Source organism: Alosa pseudoharengus, unplaced genomic scaffold, assembly GCF_046254945.1.
Source record: "Alosa pseudoharengus isolate Yale_2024_CS ecotype anadromous, Long Island Sound unplaced genomic scaffold, YU_APseudo_1.1 YU_APseudo_1.1_scf_6, whole genome shotgun sequence".
Lineage (NCBI taxonomy): Eukaryota > Metazoa > Chordata > Actinopteri > Clupeiformes > Clupeidae > Alosa > Alosa pseudoharengus.
Window position 1 is genome coordinate 19,486,674 of NW_027468848.1, and position 20,496 is coordinate 19,507,169.

At 45.7% G+C, this 20,496-nt stretch overlaps 1 protein-coding gene across 4 annotated transcripts in view; it reads left to right on the forward strand.

Moving 5' to 3' along the window:
- The first annotated feature begins 691 nt into the window (after positions 1–691).
- Positions 692–20,496, forward strand: part of rhobtb4 (Rho related BTB domain containing 4) — a 51,478-nt gene continuing 31,673 nt past the window's right edge. Inside the window, exons 1-2 of one of the 4 annotated variants that reach the window (XM_076270925.1) lie at positions 15,296–15,669; positions 17,219–17,323. Coding sequence is in view for 1 of the 4 variants with exons in the window: in XM_076270924.1 (XP_076127039.1) it covers positions 15,641–15,669 (29 nt within the window). In the remaining 3 variants the exon portion in view is untranslated. Of the gene's footprint in view, positions 1,612–15,294; positions 15,670–17,218; positions 17,324–20,496 lie in introns of those variants that run through there. The other 3 variants (XM_076270926.1, XM_076270927.1, XM_076270924.1) reach the window with 3 other exon arrangements.

Genomic DNA, 20,496 nt, shown 5'->3' on the forward strand with positions numbered 1-20,496 from the left:
TAGTAAACACTCACACTTGTAAGGAAGATCAGCTCTACCTTGGCTGAGTGCTGACATTTTGTAGGAGAAATACAACCATGCTGACCATATCAGAAGTCTGAAGATCTAATTTCTCTGATTCCAGAAACACCTGCTTTAAATCAAACTACATATCAGTGAAGTTAGAGCACTTCAACATTACCATTCAGCTGTCTTCCGCTATCTTCTTTGTTAGTCAAAGACACTTGAATTAAACTGGATCAGACTGTCTGCCCTCTGACACATGTGACTAATGGGTTCAAATTGAAATTTGGTTTATTTTTACAGCCTACTTGCTTAGTTTATAAATAGGTCAAACTGTTCCACAAAACATGGCTGTAGGAGAGCGAGATAGAGAGACAGAAATGATACAGTCTTAATTTTCATGGTAGCCTACTTTGATACATAAGAACTGCAATGTTTAATGAAATATCAGAAAACACATAGCCTAATACATAATCTCACCATAATAATTTCAGCAACCAGTTCGCCCCACTAATTACGCATCTGATAAGATTATACACCATGCGCTATAAGTCTGGGTGCCCTCCTCGCAAGTGAAAGAGCTGACCTCCCACTTTATGAATGGATGGGCGTGGCGGGGACAGTTTCATAGCGCATACTGAAGTCTATCGGGGCTTCACGCCCGGGACCACACAGTCAGACTTATCGATGGTGAGGTACTAACAGAGTGCGTAGAGCAACGACTGGTTCCAACAGCCAAAGTTCGGGCGAGGCTTCAGGGCAGTGTGGTCAGACATAGGCTGGCTGAGAGGCTACACGCGCGAACGCCCGCAGGTTGAGCGGGAACAAAGGACCTGCATTCCCAGATGACATTTTGTATAACAAATTTCTTTGTTCAAGATAAAAAAAAAAGTCATTATCCATTAATGGGCATTTCAGAACGCTTTACGATGACCATGAACTGTAGCCTATATACTTTTAGTGAAACTTGGAGAAATGCGACAATGAAGCTAGCATTCATAGACTGTGGGCTACATTAAATGGGATTTAACGGAATGTCATTGTGGTGAGGACGAACCCTGCAAGACGTTGAGAGGTGTGACTGGACTGGGGTATGTCAGGGTGGAGAGTCTAATCCTGAAATCTCGTTTTTAAGGCGTGACGGCGACAACAAAAGGACGCGAAAACTCGCATCAGCACCAGTGAATACAAAGACGCAGAGCAGGCAAGTCTATTAATTGGCCGTGTAGCCTACAGCTATTGGGTCTCAGTTGTTCCGTTCCTTTTCTAAGAGATAAAGTGTCGAGTGCTTTCCCACAGCCACGACCATCTTCACCCGAACCGAGCGAGTCGTCAGTAGATTTTGGGTGATCTCTCCAGCATCACGTTGTACTAAGCTCACATCATCGTCTACGCAAGAGTTTCAACGAAACCCATTTTCTTAAACGAATCTTTACTTTTTATTGGTTAACTGAGAGTATAATTGTTGCTCAAACAAAAGACTCGACAATAAGCGACCGATAGCAGAACCTCAGATCCAGGCTGCTCGGATCCAAGCTGCTCAGATCCAAGCTGCTGGCGTACGTGGCGCATAGCGAAACGATTCTTGAGGTGAATGAGCAATTGAAGGTAAGCCCGCCCAATGATAGTAGACTATTCCGCAAGACATGCGAGCTGCTGTGTTTGTTGCCTGTATGAAATATAGCACACTTTTGAAATCTTGGTGTTTGTAGGACATGACACTGATGTTGCCACAGTAGGCTAAATCTCACCAGTAAGTTTCATGGCAACACGTGTATGATGATTGCATAACGAGAGGGATATCTAACATTAGGCTACTTCGGAATTGCGATGTTTTACATTAGTATTTAAGTCCCTTTCGCACTGTTAACTTTTCTGAATGTTTGGCCTGTGTTGTGATTATGCAACGGGTTTATTTGAAGAAACTGCAGGCTAGACTTTAATACAAAACGGACACTGAAAACATTTAGCAGATTGACAATTGGCTAGATACACAGTTCTCGATTTTCGACCTTTACATCCTGGTTTTGAAACAGTGAAAAATGCATTTTAACTTTAGATGAGGACGTGCGCTACTGGAGTAAAGAGTGGAGAGCTATGTTTTGAAACAGTTCAGAGGGTGTGTCACCTCAGCCTACATGATCGGCTGACTGTGGTTCCGTGGGTGTCAGTGCATAAGGGAATGCCCGCTTGGACCGTGCATCTTATCAGATCAGACAACAATCTGTATATCGAGACTTTTCAGGAAAAACCGCTAGCTTATATCATATTGATCTACTCTGAAACTTCTGCTTCTGTGGAAGACTTCTCGCTTTAACTCTTGACAGTGAAGGTGCATACAGATGCATTTAATATAGCATTTGAATGGTCCAGAATTGCCTGTCATTTGTCAAAAACGGGTCATTATTAAAGCTGGTTTTCATTGTTTGCAGTGAATATTTTAAAGCACATCAGCAAACACTTCCAATGTAAACCTGTCAAATACAACCATGAACATCTTTTAACTGAAGGCAAACAATTTAGTTTTAGGAGGTGGGTCAGGTGGTGTGTAGTCGAGGTTAAGCATAATGTATGTTCTTGTTGTTGCTCTCTTTTGGAATTCAAGCTATTCGTCCCCAGGGCAAGTTTTAGTCTGTCCCACCGAATGCACTTGTCTCCAGAGAGGGTAGCCGTTGTTGTTGGTTACTAGTGTTAGTGGGGTTGCACTCCAGACATTCCAGCCTGTTCGAGTACCAAGAACACAGGCCAGCTCCACGCAGCTGGGAGCCATATAAGAGCCTGTGTCTTTGTGGGCTGTTGAGCAATATCTCTCCCCCGCACTGTGAGGCTTTGCTTGGGGTGGGGGGTTCGTTGTGTGTGTGAGTTGTGGACGGGCGCTAGCGACGCTGGGCTAAATCCAACCTACAGCAGCCATCGCGTCAGAGTCTGTAACCGACACAAAGACACTTCTACTGACACACACTCAGACACACACACACACACACACACACACACACACACACACACACACACACACACACACACACACATACGTCATGCAAATAGACAGGCACACATGTAATCATGTATAGACACAAACATTTTGGCATGTTGTGCACACACACAGACCCACACAATCACACACACACACACCCAAACACACACACACACACATACACAAACTCACAAAGAACAGGCCCATAGAGAGATATGGTCTTCCTGTCACAATGTGTCTCTGTAGGATAGCAGTACACAGTGGGAGGAGAGGCAGCTGACACTGAAATTGTCAGTTGTGTAAAGTTATTTGGCTGGCAGTCACCAAGGCCCATTGGTGTGAGATAGTGGGAGACAGGGAGAGAGAGAGAGAGAGAGAGAGAGAAAGAGAGGGAGAGAGAGAGAGAGAGAGAGAGTAGTTGGCTCAAAGATGTTTGGGTGGAGGCAGGCAGCAGATGGATGGAGTATGAATTGCAGCAGGCAACAGCTGCAAAAAAGGGAAGAGAAAGAGAGAGGGGATCTTGTCTGGCTTTTCAAAAGGACTGAAAAAGACAGTGGTAGAGTGAGTGTGTGAGTGCGCATGCGCATACAGTATATGTGTGTGTGTCTGACTGTCTATCTATCTCTCTTGATGTCAGAGTGAACCCTTTTTTCCATTTACACATATTATTCATTATTCAGATAGGAGACTCTTCACTTAGGAGAGGTTAATGGTTTTCAAAGCCTGATATGACTAAATATTACCCTTTACAAATAAGAGAATAATGAAAGGTGTTCTCTTCATGAAGCACATTTTTTCATTACAGATTTACAAATAGCCACAGAGTGTCACATTGGTGTGTGTGTGTGTGTGTGTGTGTGTGTGTGTGTGTGTGTGTGTGTGTGTGTGTGTGTGTGTGTGTGTGTGTGTGTGTGTGTGTGTGTGTGTGTGTGTGTGTGTGTGTGTGTGTGTGTGTGTGTGTGTGTGTGATTGTGTGTGTGGGGGATGATATGCACATGCCTAGGGAAAGGGTTGGGTATGTGTCTCTGCATGTGTTGCACTGTTGAGGGACCTGTTGATAGGGAGGTGTTGTGGTGGAGTGAGGACAGGCCTCATGAGAGAGAGAGATACGAGCTCAGCTCCAGCCGGTCCCTTCAGCATTACTCTGCTCTTCTTCACTCCTCTCCTCTCCTCTTCACTCCATTCCTCTTCTCCTCCCTGCCTCCATGCCAGCTAAAACTCAACATGTCCCCTTAACCACCCCCCCCAACATCCCCCCCAAACCCCACCCCACACTCCCCAACCTCTCCTCTCCTCTTCACTCCATTCCTCTTCTCCTCCCTGCCTCCATGCCAGCTAAAACTCAACATGTCCCCTTAACCACCCCCCCCCCAACATCCCCCCCAAACCCCACCCCACATTCCCCAACATCTCCTCTCCCCTTCCTTTCCTGTCTGCATGCCAGCTCTTCCCCAACTTGCCCTGTAGACCCCATCCCAAGCCCTCTAATCGGCCCGTCAGGAGTTGTGTATGTGTGTGTGTGTGTGTGTGTGTGTGTGTGTGTGTGTGTGTGTGTGTGTGTGTGTGTGTGTGTGTGTGTGTGTGTGTGTGTGTGTGTGTGTGTGTGCACCCTGAGGTCCACAAAGTCTGCACAGATAGGGCCAGTGGTTGCACAACCCCTGTTGACACACTCAATGGGATAAGAACTTGGCTCTTAAAGGGGAAAGGTTCCTTGTTGGACTACGCACTAGAATGATTTTGCGTCTAACACCACATACACAGAATCTGTCGTCATGGCCGTGTAAGCTGGACAGCAGATACGTGTGGTTGTGGAGAAGGGCGTGTGCCCTCTCAAGTCTGGGTTAAGGTTTCCACATTTCCTCAATAGAGACATTCCGCGTCTTCATCTCGCACAAATACTTTAGACATTTGTCTTTTTTTGCTCTTAAAGTCCCTCCAAGTTGTCTGAATGTGAACACATCACAAATTGTCGCTGGGTCTTGACCCTGATGCCTGCAATTAGATGCAAGTCTTGTACCAATAGAGGACATAAACTGTGATGACATAAACTGACCTAAACGGTGGTAGTGTGTGTGTGTTTGTGTGTGTGTGTGTGTGTGTTGTTAGCAAACTGCCTGTTGATGGACTTTGGATCATTTAGGCCCCTGGCTCCCTGTTCGTATTTTTTTGGTGAGATGGCATCTCTAAATAAGAGGCTGCTGGACTTCTGACCGTTAGAACATTTGCATTCACATACAGTCAGTCATCATCTACCTCTATAGTTGAGAAGAAGTACTATATCTAGTACAGATCACTCCTGTATACATTTATGTGCTGTTCTGAGCTGTGTGCATGATTTGCAGTGAGTTCATTGTGAACAGCTTGTGTGGAAACTTGGACACTGGTCCAGCTGAAGCAGGAAGGCAGGGGAGTGTAAATCCCAGCAGCATCACCCAGGAATCTGTGCACTCCACTCACTGAGGGCAACAACTCGTTTCAGCTCGTCTGGTGTGCACCACTAGTTGGTGAATATTTCCTCTTTGCGTGATCAGTGAATGGTTTATACCTTATAGGACTTTGTTGATGTGTTTTGCTGAATATTCATTGTAGATCTGAGCGATATAGTACATCATACACATACACATAACAAAATACTGATTTGTTTGTATGTGTGCATGAGATTGTATAATTGCTTATTTGTATTTAAAGTATCTATGTATATTATCAAAGCAGAATACCTCTTCATACACACATTGTTTAGTTCTGCTCTAATTCATTAACATTTCTTGTGTATAGGGAGTGACTGTTTTTTATTTTTTATTTTTTTAAGTATATTTTGGGGCTTTTTGCCTTTTCTTGGATAGGACAGTGAAGATTGACAGGAAGTGAGTGGGAGAGAGAGATGGGGTGGGATCGGGACCTGACCGCAGGTCGGATTCAAACCTGGGTCCCTGTGGGCACTTGGACCCGTACATGGTATGGGGCGTTGTAGCCTGTTGCGCTACAGCACCCCCCATTTTTAATTCTCTGACTTGCCAACATTTGTCACCATCAGCCACTTAGTAAATGATTTTTGCCAAGTGAAGTGATCATCATGCAGGTCCAGTGCTTGTAGGGAGTTAGTAGATTTTATTATCCTTGTCAGATGCCATAGTTAAACAGATGGCCCTACTTAAGGCTCACGTCTACTTCAGTGCACTTGAGACCTTGTGACAGAGCAAGTCAAAAGTTACATGGTATCAGACACCATATCATGTGGCACAATTGAAGGTGTTTGGTTGATAGAGTCACATTAAGGCAGCGCATTTACTAGCATATTGCTCTTTTTTCAGTCTCTCTTTACCTCCATAGTAGTCAGTGTTTCCCACAGAATTGAATTCTATTTTTGGTGGTAGGTTTGCAGAATTAACTTGAATGCAACAGTTTTTAACAAATTAGCGCAGCGTGGTTATGATGCTAATCAGATTTAAGCACAATTTAGTACAACCTGGAAAATCATTGTGTGGTGGTCAATGTTGATATTGTGGTGGGCCGCCACAAATAAGTCAATGTATGGGAAACACTGGTAGTTATTCAACTCACTCTCACCTTTATTTTTAAATGTGTAAATCTTATATGAAGCTGAAGCACGGTGTGGTACAGTGTGGTGTGGTGTTGTAGTGACTAAGTTCAGAGTTCTGGCACAGACAAAGCGTTTCTCTCTCCAGAGAGAACTTCACACTGAACCTAATCTAAACAAACAATAATCCTAACTACTGACCTCCACTCAAATCAGATGATTCAGAGCATTGCCAGTTAGCAATGACCGATGGCTATCTGTGACGGGTCAAAACAATAATCCTTCTATTCACTTCCTTCCTCCATTATTATGACATCAAGGCCACCGTTAATTGTTGTGTAATCCTCCAAAGTAGGAGTTCCTCTGGATGTGCTTTGCATGTGGTCACGGCTCTCAGTCTCTCTCTCTCACACACACTCACCACGCACACACACACACACACACACACACACATGCACACGCGCCTGCACACACACACACACTTACATACCGACACACACACACACACACACTGGTGGTGACATGTGGTCACATGGAGTGCACTGCCCAGTGACATCTGTACACTCGCAGCCGCCCGCGCTCCGGAAATAGCTGGATCCCAGTATGGATTTTTCCATGGCTTTTCCGAGATCTCGTTTGAATTGTGCAGCCAAGCGCGCCAGACTGTTGATTCCGGGATGGGGTGGACTAGGGTGGGGTGGGATGTCTCTGTGTGTTTGCAGGAGTGTGTGTGTGTGTGTGTGTGTGTGTGTGTGTGTGTGTGTGTGCGGTGCACATTTGCCTATGTTCCATTCGTTTGAGGGCGCACACATTGTAATGCACCCCCACCCTTCTGTTTTTATGCGAGGCTATTTTTGTGTGTGTGCATGTTAAACATGTGGAAATGCATACCAGCGCTATTAGAGCATCACACAAACACAACAGCAGGCCAGAGTAATCTCAACAAAGCTTCTTCCTGTTTCCATTAAAAGCCTCAGGCTATTGGGGTCAGAGGGCCCGGTAAACTCCAAAATGCCATCTCAGGATCCGTTGTGTGATGTTTAAAGTGTCCAGTTTGGGTAGCATGGTCAGAGGTGAAGCTCAACTGAGTCATCTGTTACGCCTGGATGTTAAAATGCCTTGGTGCATGTGGTTGCGTAACTAGTTAACTTAAATAAAGGAGAACAGTAAACACAAACATGGAAGTACATGATTGGGATTTATTGAGGTTTATTGATAAATCAAAATAAAAGTTCAAAAAGACAATCACACTAAAAGTATGTACAGTAGACGGCTAGGCCTAAGCCAAATAGTAACAAACAAGCACATAAGCACATACAAACACACAACCTCCCCACTGGGAGTAGTTTTGCCGAACCCGGCACACCCTGGCCACACTAGGCCAGTATTTTGCTACATCGTAGCCACTCTCCCCACTGGGAGTAATTGCTGCACTCGGCGCGCACTACCACTGTAGTAAGCTTAAAAATGAGCAGGTCAAGATCACACAGCATGACAACAGCTCAGGACAATACACAACATAAAACATAAACACAGTACACACAGCCATCCATGGCTCTCACACAACCGTGGTTGCTGGCGGGCTCAAAGGCACTGAACTAACGCCATCTTGGGTCTTTTAAGGGCTGTCCAATCAACCCCAATTAGGAACTCCCTTTCCGGCAATCAGCAGTAGATGGGACCTAAACAAGGGCAAAGGCACAGAGACAGACGGATAAAACACACTAGGGCCGTAACACATCTCATGTTTCTGAAGAAGTGTGGTTTCCTCAAGCCTTCCGTCAAGCCTTCAGTGCTTTGGTTTGCCAATATAGATGATCTGTCTCACGAGTACTGTTTGATGTGTGATCTAGATAACACCATGTAGATCCTTTCGGTCATCTGTGATGGAAAGTCTTAAACGTGCTTATAAAGTGGAATGTTGGTTACAATAAGTGTTAGAGTGTAAGAATAGAGAGAGTAAAGGCCTATTCACACCAAGAACGATAACGATAACGATAACTCTAACCATAACCAGGGATGGATTACTGCACAGGCCTACTGGGAGCCCAGGAGCCCAAGGGGTCAGGGGGCCCTGAAGCCCAAGCCTTTGCATGGAATCATTGCCTCAATATCAACAAATCAGGATGTAGACTATGAATCTGATTGAATTTAGTATTGGCCATGCCCAAAATGCACCAGAATACAGGAAATCACATCAAAAAAATGTTCTGGGGGAGGACCCCCAAACCCCCCCTCCCACATATACGACAATAAGTGGGGGCCCTTAATACATCTGGGCCCAGGGGCCCGAAAGTTCATAATCCGCCCATGACCATAACGATAAAAGCGTTCACACTGAACAACGATAAACAAAGTCTCTCCTTGTGTTAATGAATGTGACGGTTAAAATTCAATGGGTTCTGATTGGCTATTAGCTTTTTATCGTTCTGAAAATCGATCTGAAAGTGATCCCCAACGATATCGTTCTTCATGTCGTTATCGTTATAGTTTATGTGTGAACGTCGTCATTCATATTAACGAGAACGATATTTATTTATAGCTATCGTTATCGTTATCGTTCTTGGTGTGAATGGGCCTTAAAGGGACACCAGGCAAGCCTGATGCTTTTTCTCTACGAAACTCCCCCTCGCTCGGTCTGAAGCTCTTTTCCTTTTCTTTGCGTCTTCCGTCAAGCTCTCTCTCAATCTCTAGCGTTTAGCCTGACTCTGTGCTGTAAACTGATCCTGCTTCGGTCGGCAGGTAGGATACACCGAACTTGCAAGTGGGATATTCTTCCTACAGGCAGTAGGGGCGGGCAGAGAGCCTTCATTCGCCCCGTAATGAGTCATTTAACCATATACCGACTTACGAGGATGATTAATTAACACGAAAATGTTGCCTGGTGTCCCTTTAAGAGAGTAGCTGGAAAACCATTCTGTTTTTTTTCTTTTTTTCTTCCATCTTCTCACCACCTTTGCTCCTCCTCCTCCTCTCCGGCTCCCTTCCTCCAGAGGTGGACAGCATGATCCATCCGCAGCGTTCCTGCTGGCCGGCTCTGTTTGGCTTGGCACGCGAGCGTGTTTGATCAGCATGCTCCCTGAAACCTGCCTCTGTTCCCATACGCCGGCGTCCGCGCTCTCCCCCTTTCACCCACCCCCCTTCACAGCCCCTCGGCTCGCAGCACACCATCTGTGCTACCACAGTGCAAGTGGAGTTCTCTCGAGGCAGGCCAATGGCCCGCCTTCAAGATGATTGTTGGGATAGTGTTTTGTCCTGTTTTGCTACGGAGTTGAGTGTGTGTGTGTGTGTGTGTGTGCTTTGTGGAGTGATCTTTAGGATGCCCTAGATGCTCTGATACGATGCTTTTGGATCATGAACTCGAGACAGTAAAATAGAACTGACCCAAAGTTTCAACCATGTAATGGTCTTGTGTGTCCGTGTTTGAGATTACATCCTGGTTAGCTAACAACCGGAGGTTGAAAAAGTTATTTTCTTCTGGTCAATTGTTTACACATTTCTGCTCCACTAGCTTCTAAAGACTCACAGCAACCTGAAGCTGCTACATTATTTGTTAACATTACACCGACAGCAAGGTGAAAAATGAATGGCAACATTATTCATTCTCCAAAACACTTGTATATTTTTCTTATCACTGAATATTTGCAGCTGCACATCACATGGACACATGTCCTCACTTTAATATTAAACACTGTTATTTGCTAGAACAGTGTTGCATTTCAACCTGCAAGAATTTGGAGACATAATTACTGTTTGTCAGTGATATGCACATGGAGTCATGGTAACAGAACTGGTACATCAGTTAACTATGCACTATTTTCAGGATAAGCATTCTTTGCTAAATCTGTCCAGATATGAGGCATATTTGACATGGAAGTTTACGACCATATTTAGACATTGTGCTGTGGCCAATGTCAGTACATAGTTCAGGGCTTGTTGATGTCCATGAAATGTGTGGAATGAAAGATTTTTGGCAGCACATTTGTCTGTGTCACTGTCGGCCATGGGAGGCGACACCGTGAAATCGGTCAATAACAGCATGCTGGGCATAAGGTTCAGCAATAGCGTAGCACTTTCTAACCTTTAACCTTCTCATAATTAGGGTCCTGGTATGGGAATCAGTGGGGGGAATCTTCCATGGAAGTTGATATATGAGATCCTATCTTCTCAGCTGGGATGCTAAGACACCTACATCTTTTTGATGGTGATGCTGTGGGAGAGATGACAGAGACGTATGTGTAGGCTTGTTGAAGGAACAAGGGAACAGGTACTGTTGCTGATGGGACTTTCAGCTCGTCACCTTTGTTTGCAGACACTCACACTTCCAGGACAAACGCCCTACATGATGTTCCACCCAGTCTTCTAATTTTCACACTGGCCTGTGTTTGTCCGTGTCATCTCCAAACACGGCGTGTTTGAGGCAATTCGGCGCATCTCCAGGTAAGAAAAGGTGCTCTGTGTGCTTGCTGTGTCTGGCGCCGGTGTGCGAGGATGAGGCTGGGCGCACATCCGTCAGGAGGCCCCGACAGGTTCCTGCAGGCAGCGTGTAGGTGTGAGTGCTTAGCAACAGCGTGGCGGAGCGTTCTGGAGCGTCCTGCTGGGACCACGGGTTACAGCTGCTGTTCCATGCCGCTATTAGCTCGAGCCAGCTGATGGCCTGCTTAACACAGACTCCTCTCTCTCTCTCTCTATCTCTCTCTCCCTCCCTCCCTCCCTCCCTCTCTCTCTTGGCTCTCTCTCTCTCTCTCTCTCCCTCCCTCCCTCTCTGTCTCTCTCTCTCTCTCTCTCTCTCCCTCCCTCCCTCCCTCCCTCTCTCTCTTGGCTCTCTCTCTCTCTCTCTCTCCCTCCCTCCCTCTCTGTCTCTCTCTCTCTCGGCTTTCTCTCTCTCTCTCAATTCAATTCAATGAATTCAAGGTAGCTTTATTGGCATGACAAATATTTCTTTGCATTGCCAAAGCAGGACATCAAACAATACAATACAGAACATACGATAGATAAGACATTTATAAACTTGTGTGTGTGTGTGTATCTCGTGTTTGAGTATAGTGTTCTCTCTTTCCCCCCTTCTCCCTCCCTCTCTCTCTCTCGGCTCTCTCTCTCTCCTTCCTCTCTCTCTCTCTCTCTCCCTCTCTCTCTCTCCCTCCCTCTCTCTCTCTCTCTCGGCTGATGGGGTAAGACCCGACTCATAATGGGAGGTGATGGACGCTTCTCACAGGGTGTAGGGTGTTTTTTCTTTCAGAAGCACATTGTAAGTTTTAGCTGTTTCAGAATCACAATATAAACCATCTGTATCCATAGCTCAACTGAAGCAGAAGCATTTGTCAGGATTCAAGGTAATTGTTAGACCACCCCCCCTCCCCACTCACTCACTCACTCACATAAACACACACACACACTCTTTCTTTCTCTCTCTCTCTCACAGACACACACACACACTCAGAGGGAGAGAGAGTATCGTAATAGAGTAATAGTCTTCATATCCTTCCTCGTGTGTGTGTGTTATTTTCTTAATGTGTGTCTTTTTTTTTTAGACATTGCTATGAGCTGTTGCTTGAGCCTTTGGAATTTTCAGCTGGGTCCAGGCCTACACTTGAGTGTGTTTATAAAGAAGCAGCAAATATTGTGAGTGAGTGTGTGTGTGTGTGTGTGTGTGTGTGTGTGTGAGAGAGAGAGAGCTTGTGGGTGGGTGGTATAGCCCCCCTCCCCTCCGCTGTAAAACTATGTGAGAAATAAGGCTGAACTGGGTATCCAAGTCCTGCTGAGAGTTAGGAGTAGAACTTCATGAGCTATTTTCAGCCCCTCTTCCTCTTAAGACAGAACACTGTTGAATGCAAACATCATGATCAAAATATCTACTGGCAGTGTCTTACTGCAACCTTTACCATGGATAAAGGAAGTTATAAATTCTGTTAGTCCTCATCATATCTGGGTTCAACTAGGCTGTGAATGCTGTTGCAGTCTCGTTGGCAACAGATTCCTCCTCATGTTTTTTTTCATTCTCTAACTATACTTGAACAATGTATCCAATTCTATGAAAACACAGGCACAGAAACGATTGAATGTATTTCAGTGGAAACTAGTTACAATCAAAATAGAAAAAGTAGCCCTGACCTTTTGACCTTTCCCCAGATGTGTTGAATCCACAACCCAAGTAATGAGTCATTTACGAATATATCTTCATAGATATATTGACCTTTAAACAACCTCCTCTCTCTGGCCCCTCAAGAGCCACAACACACAAAATTCTCTTCAGCCACAAACCATGGAGCTCAGCCTCCATCAAAACCCTCTCTCCTCCTCACTGCTGTTTATGCTGCCTGTGGAGTTCATCTCAGCAAAACCCATATTTGAATGTAAATGGATGCTGGTTTTGTGCGATCTTGTGTAGCCAGTATGTGTTCCTACGGCAGAATTCATATTAGTAACCAGGACAGCGAGGCACAGTTGGAACATGATAATCGCTCAGCAATTATCTTTGCTCGTAGTTGGACTTTTAAGAAAAGGACAAATCTGACCAGTTTTTCTTTTTTTTGCTTTTGCCCTGATACAGTCAGAAAAATGCCGGCTGCCTTCATTCCTATTTTTAGCCATTTTCCCCCCTCAACTAAAATAACACACAGACCTGTGACTGACTGAGTCCCTGACCCTTGTCCTTCATGCTTTGCTTGTTTTTTTTTACCTTTTTGGACTTGAAAAAAAAGGGAAAAAGAGCCAGTCTACTTCTCTGAGAGATGGAATGCTAGGATGGGACATCTGTTATTATCCTCTGCTCTGTGGTAGGGTGGTGTCTGTTCTTGCTGGGAAGAAGCCTTAGAGAGGTATGTCTGCGCTTTTGACTACTGGGTGTTGACAGACCAGACCCCAATTTCTCAGTAGCTGCTGCTGCTGCTCCTCAGTGGCCCTTGCAACTATGAGAAAGAGACAGAAATATGAGAAACATGCTATCGATATCATTTGTATTATCTGTATAAGGCTAGGAGGCTGAGAAGCATCTTTGAGCACCATTCCTTACCTTTATCAGAAACTATTTTCCTGACAGCTACTTATGTCAGCTTTTCAGGACATCCGCCTTTGAGCACCATTCCTTACCTTTATCAGAAACTATTTTCTTGACAGCTACTTATGTCAGCTATTCAGGACATCCGCCTGTGACCCAAAGTCCTTTGTTGAGATATTCTAATATCTGCTCTCAAGTTTTTTAAGAGAGCCAAGGGGCATGGCTTTTCCCAGACTATGAGCAAGTCCAAAAAGGCACTGCATTGATGTGCCTGCTTCATATCACTGTCCAACTTAACAATGATGGATAGGAGGTTTGTAGAATATCAGGACACGCAATCCTTCACAAAGCTAGATAAACGTCCATCCTAATATCAGGTGAATCCGATCATTCCCATTATCAAGACTGTCAATCTGTCCCGTAACTTCTTTAGCAGATGTTGGGGAATTGAATGGAAAATTATAATGTAATCAACAAAAGAAAAGATTTTAATATAGGACTATAAAATAGTTTTATTGACTAACTCGATACTTTTTATGTGCCAGTTCAATTTACTGTAATGTGGACTGAATCCACTTCTTTTAGCCACCAGAAGAGGGCACTCCACTTTTAGTTCAGCTACTCATACTACTCATGCACAGTATATTAACAAAATGCTGTAATTCAAAACAACTTCTCCAAGTATGGAGAAAGTATAAACTTGATCATTACTGGGAAGCAAAATTGTGTCTCTGTAGCTTGTACCTTGCTTAACTAGTTCAGCCATGAATTAGTGCATCATGTAATAAAAAATATAATTTATGTGAAATGTGACTGAATATCCAAGGTAGCAGGGAAGGATACACGCCCATTAACAGATAAGGCGCTCTATGTTTTGCCTGTAAAACACTTGTTGAGAAACCACAGGGCACCCTGGCTTTGAATACTTTAGGGATTAGGCTACATGAGTTTTCCATCACTATCAATGTCAGGGGCATAGGTCCAGGCAAGATGGGCCCTGTAGTTTGCATTCTTTCTCTAGGAATGTGCATTCCAAGATGTCTGTCTTTCAGGGGTCTCTTGTAGTCTGAACAGTGGACATCTATGTGGGCAATAGATGAACTGCATTGTGTCAGTTCTTACCAGTTTCCATGACAATGAAAGATTTAAATAGCCTCAGATTATTATAACCAATTTTTTGCCTTGCATTCTCATTGAAAAAAATCTAAATTTTTGGTAGGTCTTTTTTTATCTTATTTGGCCTCACACCCGAAGAGAAATAAATATGGTAGGCCTGATTATTAGCCTATCAAAATACTATTTAATAATGGATTTTTCTTAATCCAGTCTGCTCTTGTTTTCTTCACATTAAAATTAAATAGGGCCTCCTGTAGTAAAACTTATCACTGATGTCATCACACTGAGCGTTACATTTCCAGTGAAAACTGATGTGTGCTCTCGCAGCTGGAAAAGAGCACGGTGAACGTGCTGTTCTCCACTATGTCTCTTTGAACAAGGGACTCCGTCGAACACACAGCAATAAGGCATGGTTGGAAGAGCTGGTATGCCTTTTTTCACCGAATAATTCACCCACGTCGACTGTATACACCCATGTACAAAGGAATGCAGTGACAATTGGGTTAACGAGACAGACTCTCCCTCCCAGACGGGGCGGGGAGACAAAGCGACCACCATCCGGCGATTGGCTGTTTAGGATATTACATCACTGTCAAAGGCGGATCTCCAAGAACCATGACGCGATACTGTAGGGGCGTGTTGTCGGGAAATCAGCTGTAGAAACAATAACAGAAAGAATACTGGAGGAGCAAGGGTTTGAGACGAAATGCAATTGCATTTTCGCAAGAAAGAAAGTAGGCTAGTCTCTTTTAGAATCATCGACATTACACCGTAGGTGTAGACAGAGGAAGGGAGTTTCGTAGTTGTCAGCGACATATTCGCTTCAAAGGCTTTGGCTCACTTTTAGCAGAGGATAGCGAGCGTGGAGATGCCGCCTATTTGACAGCTGTGTGGCTTGATAAGGCGTCCGACGACACATTAAAAAGTCCTACACCTTTGTAGCAACTTTGTTTGGCCTCTACTCCTGCACCCGGCGTAACGGGATCCAGGGGTGGAACTGAGGCGGACTGGCATGTGGGTCAATTCTGGAACAGTCGGAAGGTAGGCAGAAATGTCACTTGGGTGAACGATGAGTCACGTGTATGCTTTATAATTTCGGTGTTGGTTTGGGTATTCACGGCGTCTGTAGTGCCTTAAATGGCATGCTGGCTAGCCACTCTTCTGTATCGTAACCAAAGCTCGGAAAGTATTTACTCAATTCGCTTGATTTTATTGCAATCGTTTTATGACCATATTGCTGTGCTTGCTTCCACGACTGGTTAGTGGTATTACAGGCTACTTGTGGTCCCTGTTGTAACCATGTGCTTTTACATTCCGTCTGCACCGAGATTACATTGCATGGCTCTTATTGTTCTGTTATGTCTTTCCTGGAGCTCCGTTGTTTCGCGCCATCACTGACATTTCCTTTGAAGTTTTCTAGGATTCTTGGCTTTCATTCAATAACCCTCTTGCGAAAAACGCGATTCATGCGAGCTATGAATAATTTTGAATGGGTGCTGAGGAGGAGTGTTGCAAGAGGTTGAATGAAACGGGGCGAATGGCAGCTCAGTCATGTGGCACGCCCGTGTCTCTCCTGATGCAATGCCATGAAATCATGAAATATTCTGGCCGCTAGATTTGGGCAGCAGAGTGGGAGAGGTTCTCTTGATACCATAGAGAAAAATAAGCAGGATATCGCATACCATCTCTTTAATGCACCCTGCCTGAAACACATCTTATCACCCAGACACAAGACACACACACACACACACCTCTTCCCGTGAGGTCAGTGTGAAGATAGAATTTCATCAGGTGACAGGTGAAAGCATGCTAACCTACTAACCATATCTGCACAGGCAGCGGCACACTGAGCAGAGCCCTTCAGTAAGCCAACCATTACGCCTACAGCCAGAGACCACCCTACCCGTCCCAAATGAGGCCGGTGTGCTGGGATTCACATCTATCCCAGAGATAAGCAGCCCTGTTGCAGGAACACACTCGAGCCCTAGATTGTATGTTTCATTCAAGGCCCACCTTTCCCCAGCTACAGTACAGCCATGCATGCAGCTCCTACAGTGGTCATATTGATGTACCCACACATGATAACCAAACATGCACACAGCTCCTACAGTGGTCATATCGATGTTCCCACACATGATAACCAAACATGCACAGCTTCCACAGTGGTCATATCGATCTACCCACACATAGCAAGCAAACATACCTTTGGAGTTTAGCCCATGTGAAGAGATGTCCTCCACCCTGAGCTTGTTGCTCCCCTCTGACCGCTCAAACCCGTGTCTAACTCCAGCTCTCTCTCGCCTTCCTTCCGCTGCAAGCATGCGCTCAAAGCATCCGTGTGTGTCCGCTCCGTGAGTGGCTACTTAATCAGTGCAGAATAATAAACTCGAAAAGATGGCAGCGTTATTCGTTCTCCCACGAGTGGACAGTTAAGAGGATATTGATTACAAAGAAACGCTTCCAAGCTCCGCAAAAATCCGCAGTGCCAATGACATGAATGAAATGAACATTTGGTTAAAGAGAAAAAAGAAAAAAAAACTGCCGTGTGGTAAACACACTCCTGAAAACACACAATGTGACGATTTGACAGCAGGGCTGGAGCTGGAGACTGGGGACCGCAGCAGACAGACCTCTTGGCCCGCAGGCAGCCTGTTTGAGCTGCTCTCTGGCCCTGTTGACCTCCTGAAGAGTGAAGGTACTGTACTGCTCATATACCGTAAGTGTCGCTCTCTGTGAGGAGGCAATCATCGTCCGCCTACCTGCATGTGTGATGCTTGTGGGCTCGAGAGAGAGAGAACACTCGCTCTCTCGTCCGGAGTAGTCTGTGTGTCTATGTGAATAAATATTTCCCCCCTGATTCATTCACCAGTTGTTGCATAGAGGATCTGCAATCTCTTTCCATCTGACCCGTCATTTTACACTATTTTCCTACTCTGTTCCAGAGGTGCTTGGGTGAGTGAATTTGTATGTTGAGCGGTTGAGCGCACTTGAAGGGAGAGATCTGTAGAGAGCAATCATGTCTCAGATGATCACAGAGGTGCTGGTATCAGTCATGAGCTCCGAGTGTTTGTGACGTTTGGAAAGTGGGCAGTGCAGGCCAGTGTTTGTCCTGGCCCTGCACCACAGACAGAGCCTGTTCAATTGAAGCCCCCTGCATCCGCATGTCCATGTGCGCTCTTACAATGGTGTTAATGTTGGCCATCTTGGACAGCATGTGCTGCCAGGTCAGACTCAGTGGTTGTGTGTTGGAGCGGACGGGGCTTGGTGTTAACATTCCACTCTTATCACCTTGCCACTAGATTTATCTATGCACACCCCATACAGGCACACACACACACACACACACACACTTATGCATTCTAGTACAGCCGCACACACTTAACTCCCCACCCCTCACTCACTCACACACACACACACACACACACATACACACACAGGGTGGGAATATCAGACTTAAGGGACAGTGTGAGTAATAAAGAGAAATTTGCCCCTCCCCATTCCCCCCTCTGTCCCCCTCTCCTCCCCACCTCCTCTCTCTTTTTGTCACTTCACTCCTCCCACCATTTGTTCTCATTGTGTGTCTGTCTCTCTCTTTCGCTGCTCTCCTCCACTGCCCCCACCCCCCCTCATCTCCCAGACCCATTTGAGATTCCTGGCACACTCTTGTCATGATGTTGACCTCCTTTTTCGCTTAAGAGGGCCCAAAACAACACAGACAGGCAAAACGGGAAGCCAGCATGGAAAAAAAAAAGTGCATCTCTGGGTCCATGGGATCCAGTTTCCAATATTATCCTTTCAATAGGCGGCAGTAGCAGCAGCAGCAGCGACATGATGAGACAGTAGCAACAATAGCAGCCAACGCCAGGAATAGTTTGCAGACAGAGAGAGAGAGAGAGAGAGAGTGCAGTAGCACGAGAGGTCTGGCAGCGGCAATAGAGACAATGTCAGCTGCAGAAAGGCAGCAGCGAGTTGTGAGAGCGACCGGCAGCAGCAGCCTTTGAATTCTTAATGCGTGAGCAGCAAGCCCCTAATATAGGCCACGCTCAGGCCTGTTGAACCTGGACTGATAGTCGCGCAGAACTGGAGTTCATTCCCAGCTTATCCTGTAGCCGGCACAAAGGGAGGCCGTCGGCGTGGATTATGTTGCCCCCTGATCTGGGGAGATGGAAGCCCGGAGAGACGGAGCAATCCGGGATTGGCGGCGGTGGCGGGCCGGGCCTGTGGAGCATGGCAGCAGAGGCGCGGTGCTAACCGGTGGGGACGTGTGTGTGGGTGGGGGGTGAGAGAGGAGAGGGATGATGTTGCTCGGCCGCTTCGCTGTTTACAGCCTACTGTTATGTAACCAGTCTGCACTGCCACCGTCCCAAGCCACTGCTCACTCTGACACATACGCACACACACACACACACGCACACATGCATAGACGTACACTCAGATGCACACACACACACACACACGCAAAGACGTACACACAGATGCGCACACACACACACGCGCATAGACGTACACTCAGATGCACACACACATGCACGCCCGCACGTACACACACGCACAGATGTACACTCAGATGCACGCTCACACACACACACACACACACACACACACACACGTACACTCAGATGCACAAACACACATACACACTCGCTCTCACAATCACAACATCTATTGTAATGAACTACAAAAAAAAATAATGTAGTCAAACCCCTTTGTCCCCATGTGCGTTTTAAACCATCCTGGTGCATTTGATACTCATATATATGGTTCCAAATCTCACGGATAGGAGCCTGGCTAGGCACTGAGACATGCCCACACAGCCACGAGTAGACGCAAAAATACTGTACATGCCTACTTGCATACACACTGCTCTTGCTTATGCTTTAGGCCCTGTCTGTTTTTAAGTTAGCATTAAAAATATATGACATGGAACACGAATATACACTGACACACATCTCCTGTATATACTGTGTGTGTGTGTGTGTGCAAGAGAGAGGGGGGTGTTCTGGTTATGCGGTGCTGAGACAGAACTGTCTCTATTACTGGAGCTGTTGCATAACTTCCACAGACGGGGGAGAGAGAGGGAGAGCAAGTGCACTGCCACGGAGGGCAAGGCAGAGATGGTAGATATACGAAATGTGTGTGTGTGTGTGTGGGGCTGGGGTTAAATAATACATAGAGAGAGAGAGAGAGAGCAGGAGGACAAAGAGGAAGGGGGGAGAGAAGAGAGTGTGTGTGTTTTTTGTGAGAGAAAGAGAGTGAGTGACAAGACAGAATGAGCTGACTAGAGAGAAGGGAGAATGGAAGAACGATGTGGGTGATTGAATTACAGAGGAAGACAGCGAGAAAGAGAGAGAGAACCTAGAAGAATGCACAGTGTTCCAGAGGTGTTTAGAGAGGTGTGCGTGACTGGCACCTCCCACTGCACAGAGTAAAGATTCAAGACAGAGACGCTGTGTGCTGATGTGTTCTCTCTCTCTCTTTCTTTCTCTCTCTCTCTCTCTATCCCTCTGTGCCGGAGCCTCTATCTGGAGGCTTCCCTTTGTACCCCCAAGTCAGACGCGGAACACAAACAGAGAGAGAATGAGAGTACACGGTGTCCTTTTTGGCTTCGGTTCAGCTGTTGTGGCAATTCGTGGCAATGTCAGTTTCAGGTTCTGTGAAGTCTGACAAGTCTTTCAGTGAAGCCTGAGAACCCTCTCTTTCTCTGAAGTCTGTTCAAGAGAAAGAGGGTTCAGTGGAAGTCGTTCTGTTGAAGATGTTTGTGTGTGCTGGCCTCTCTCTCTTTCTCTCTCCCTCTAGGGCGTAGTAGGGCCATGGCGTTCTCTAAACGAGTATCAAGTTCACAGTCAAGGTATCTGGAGCGGGTTTGGT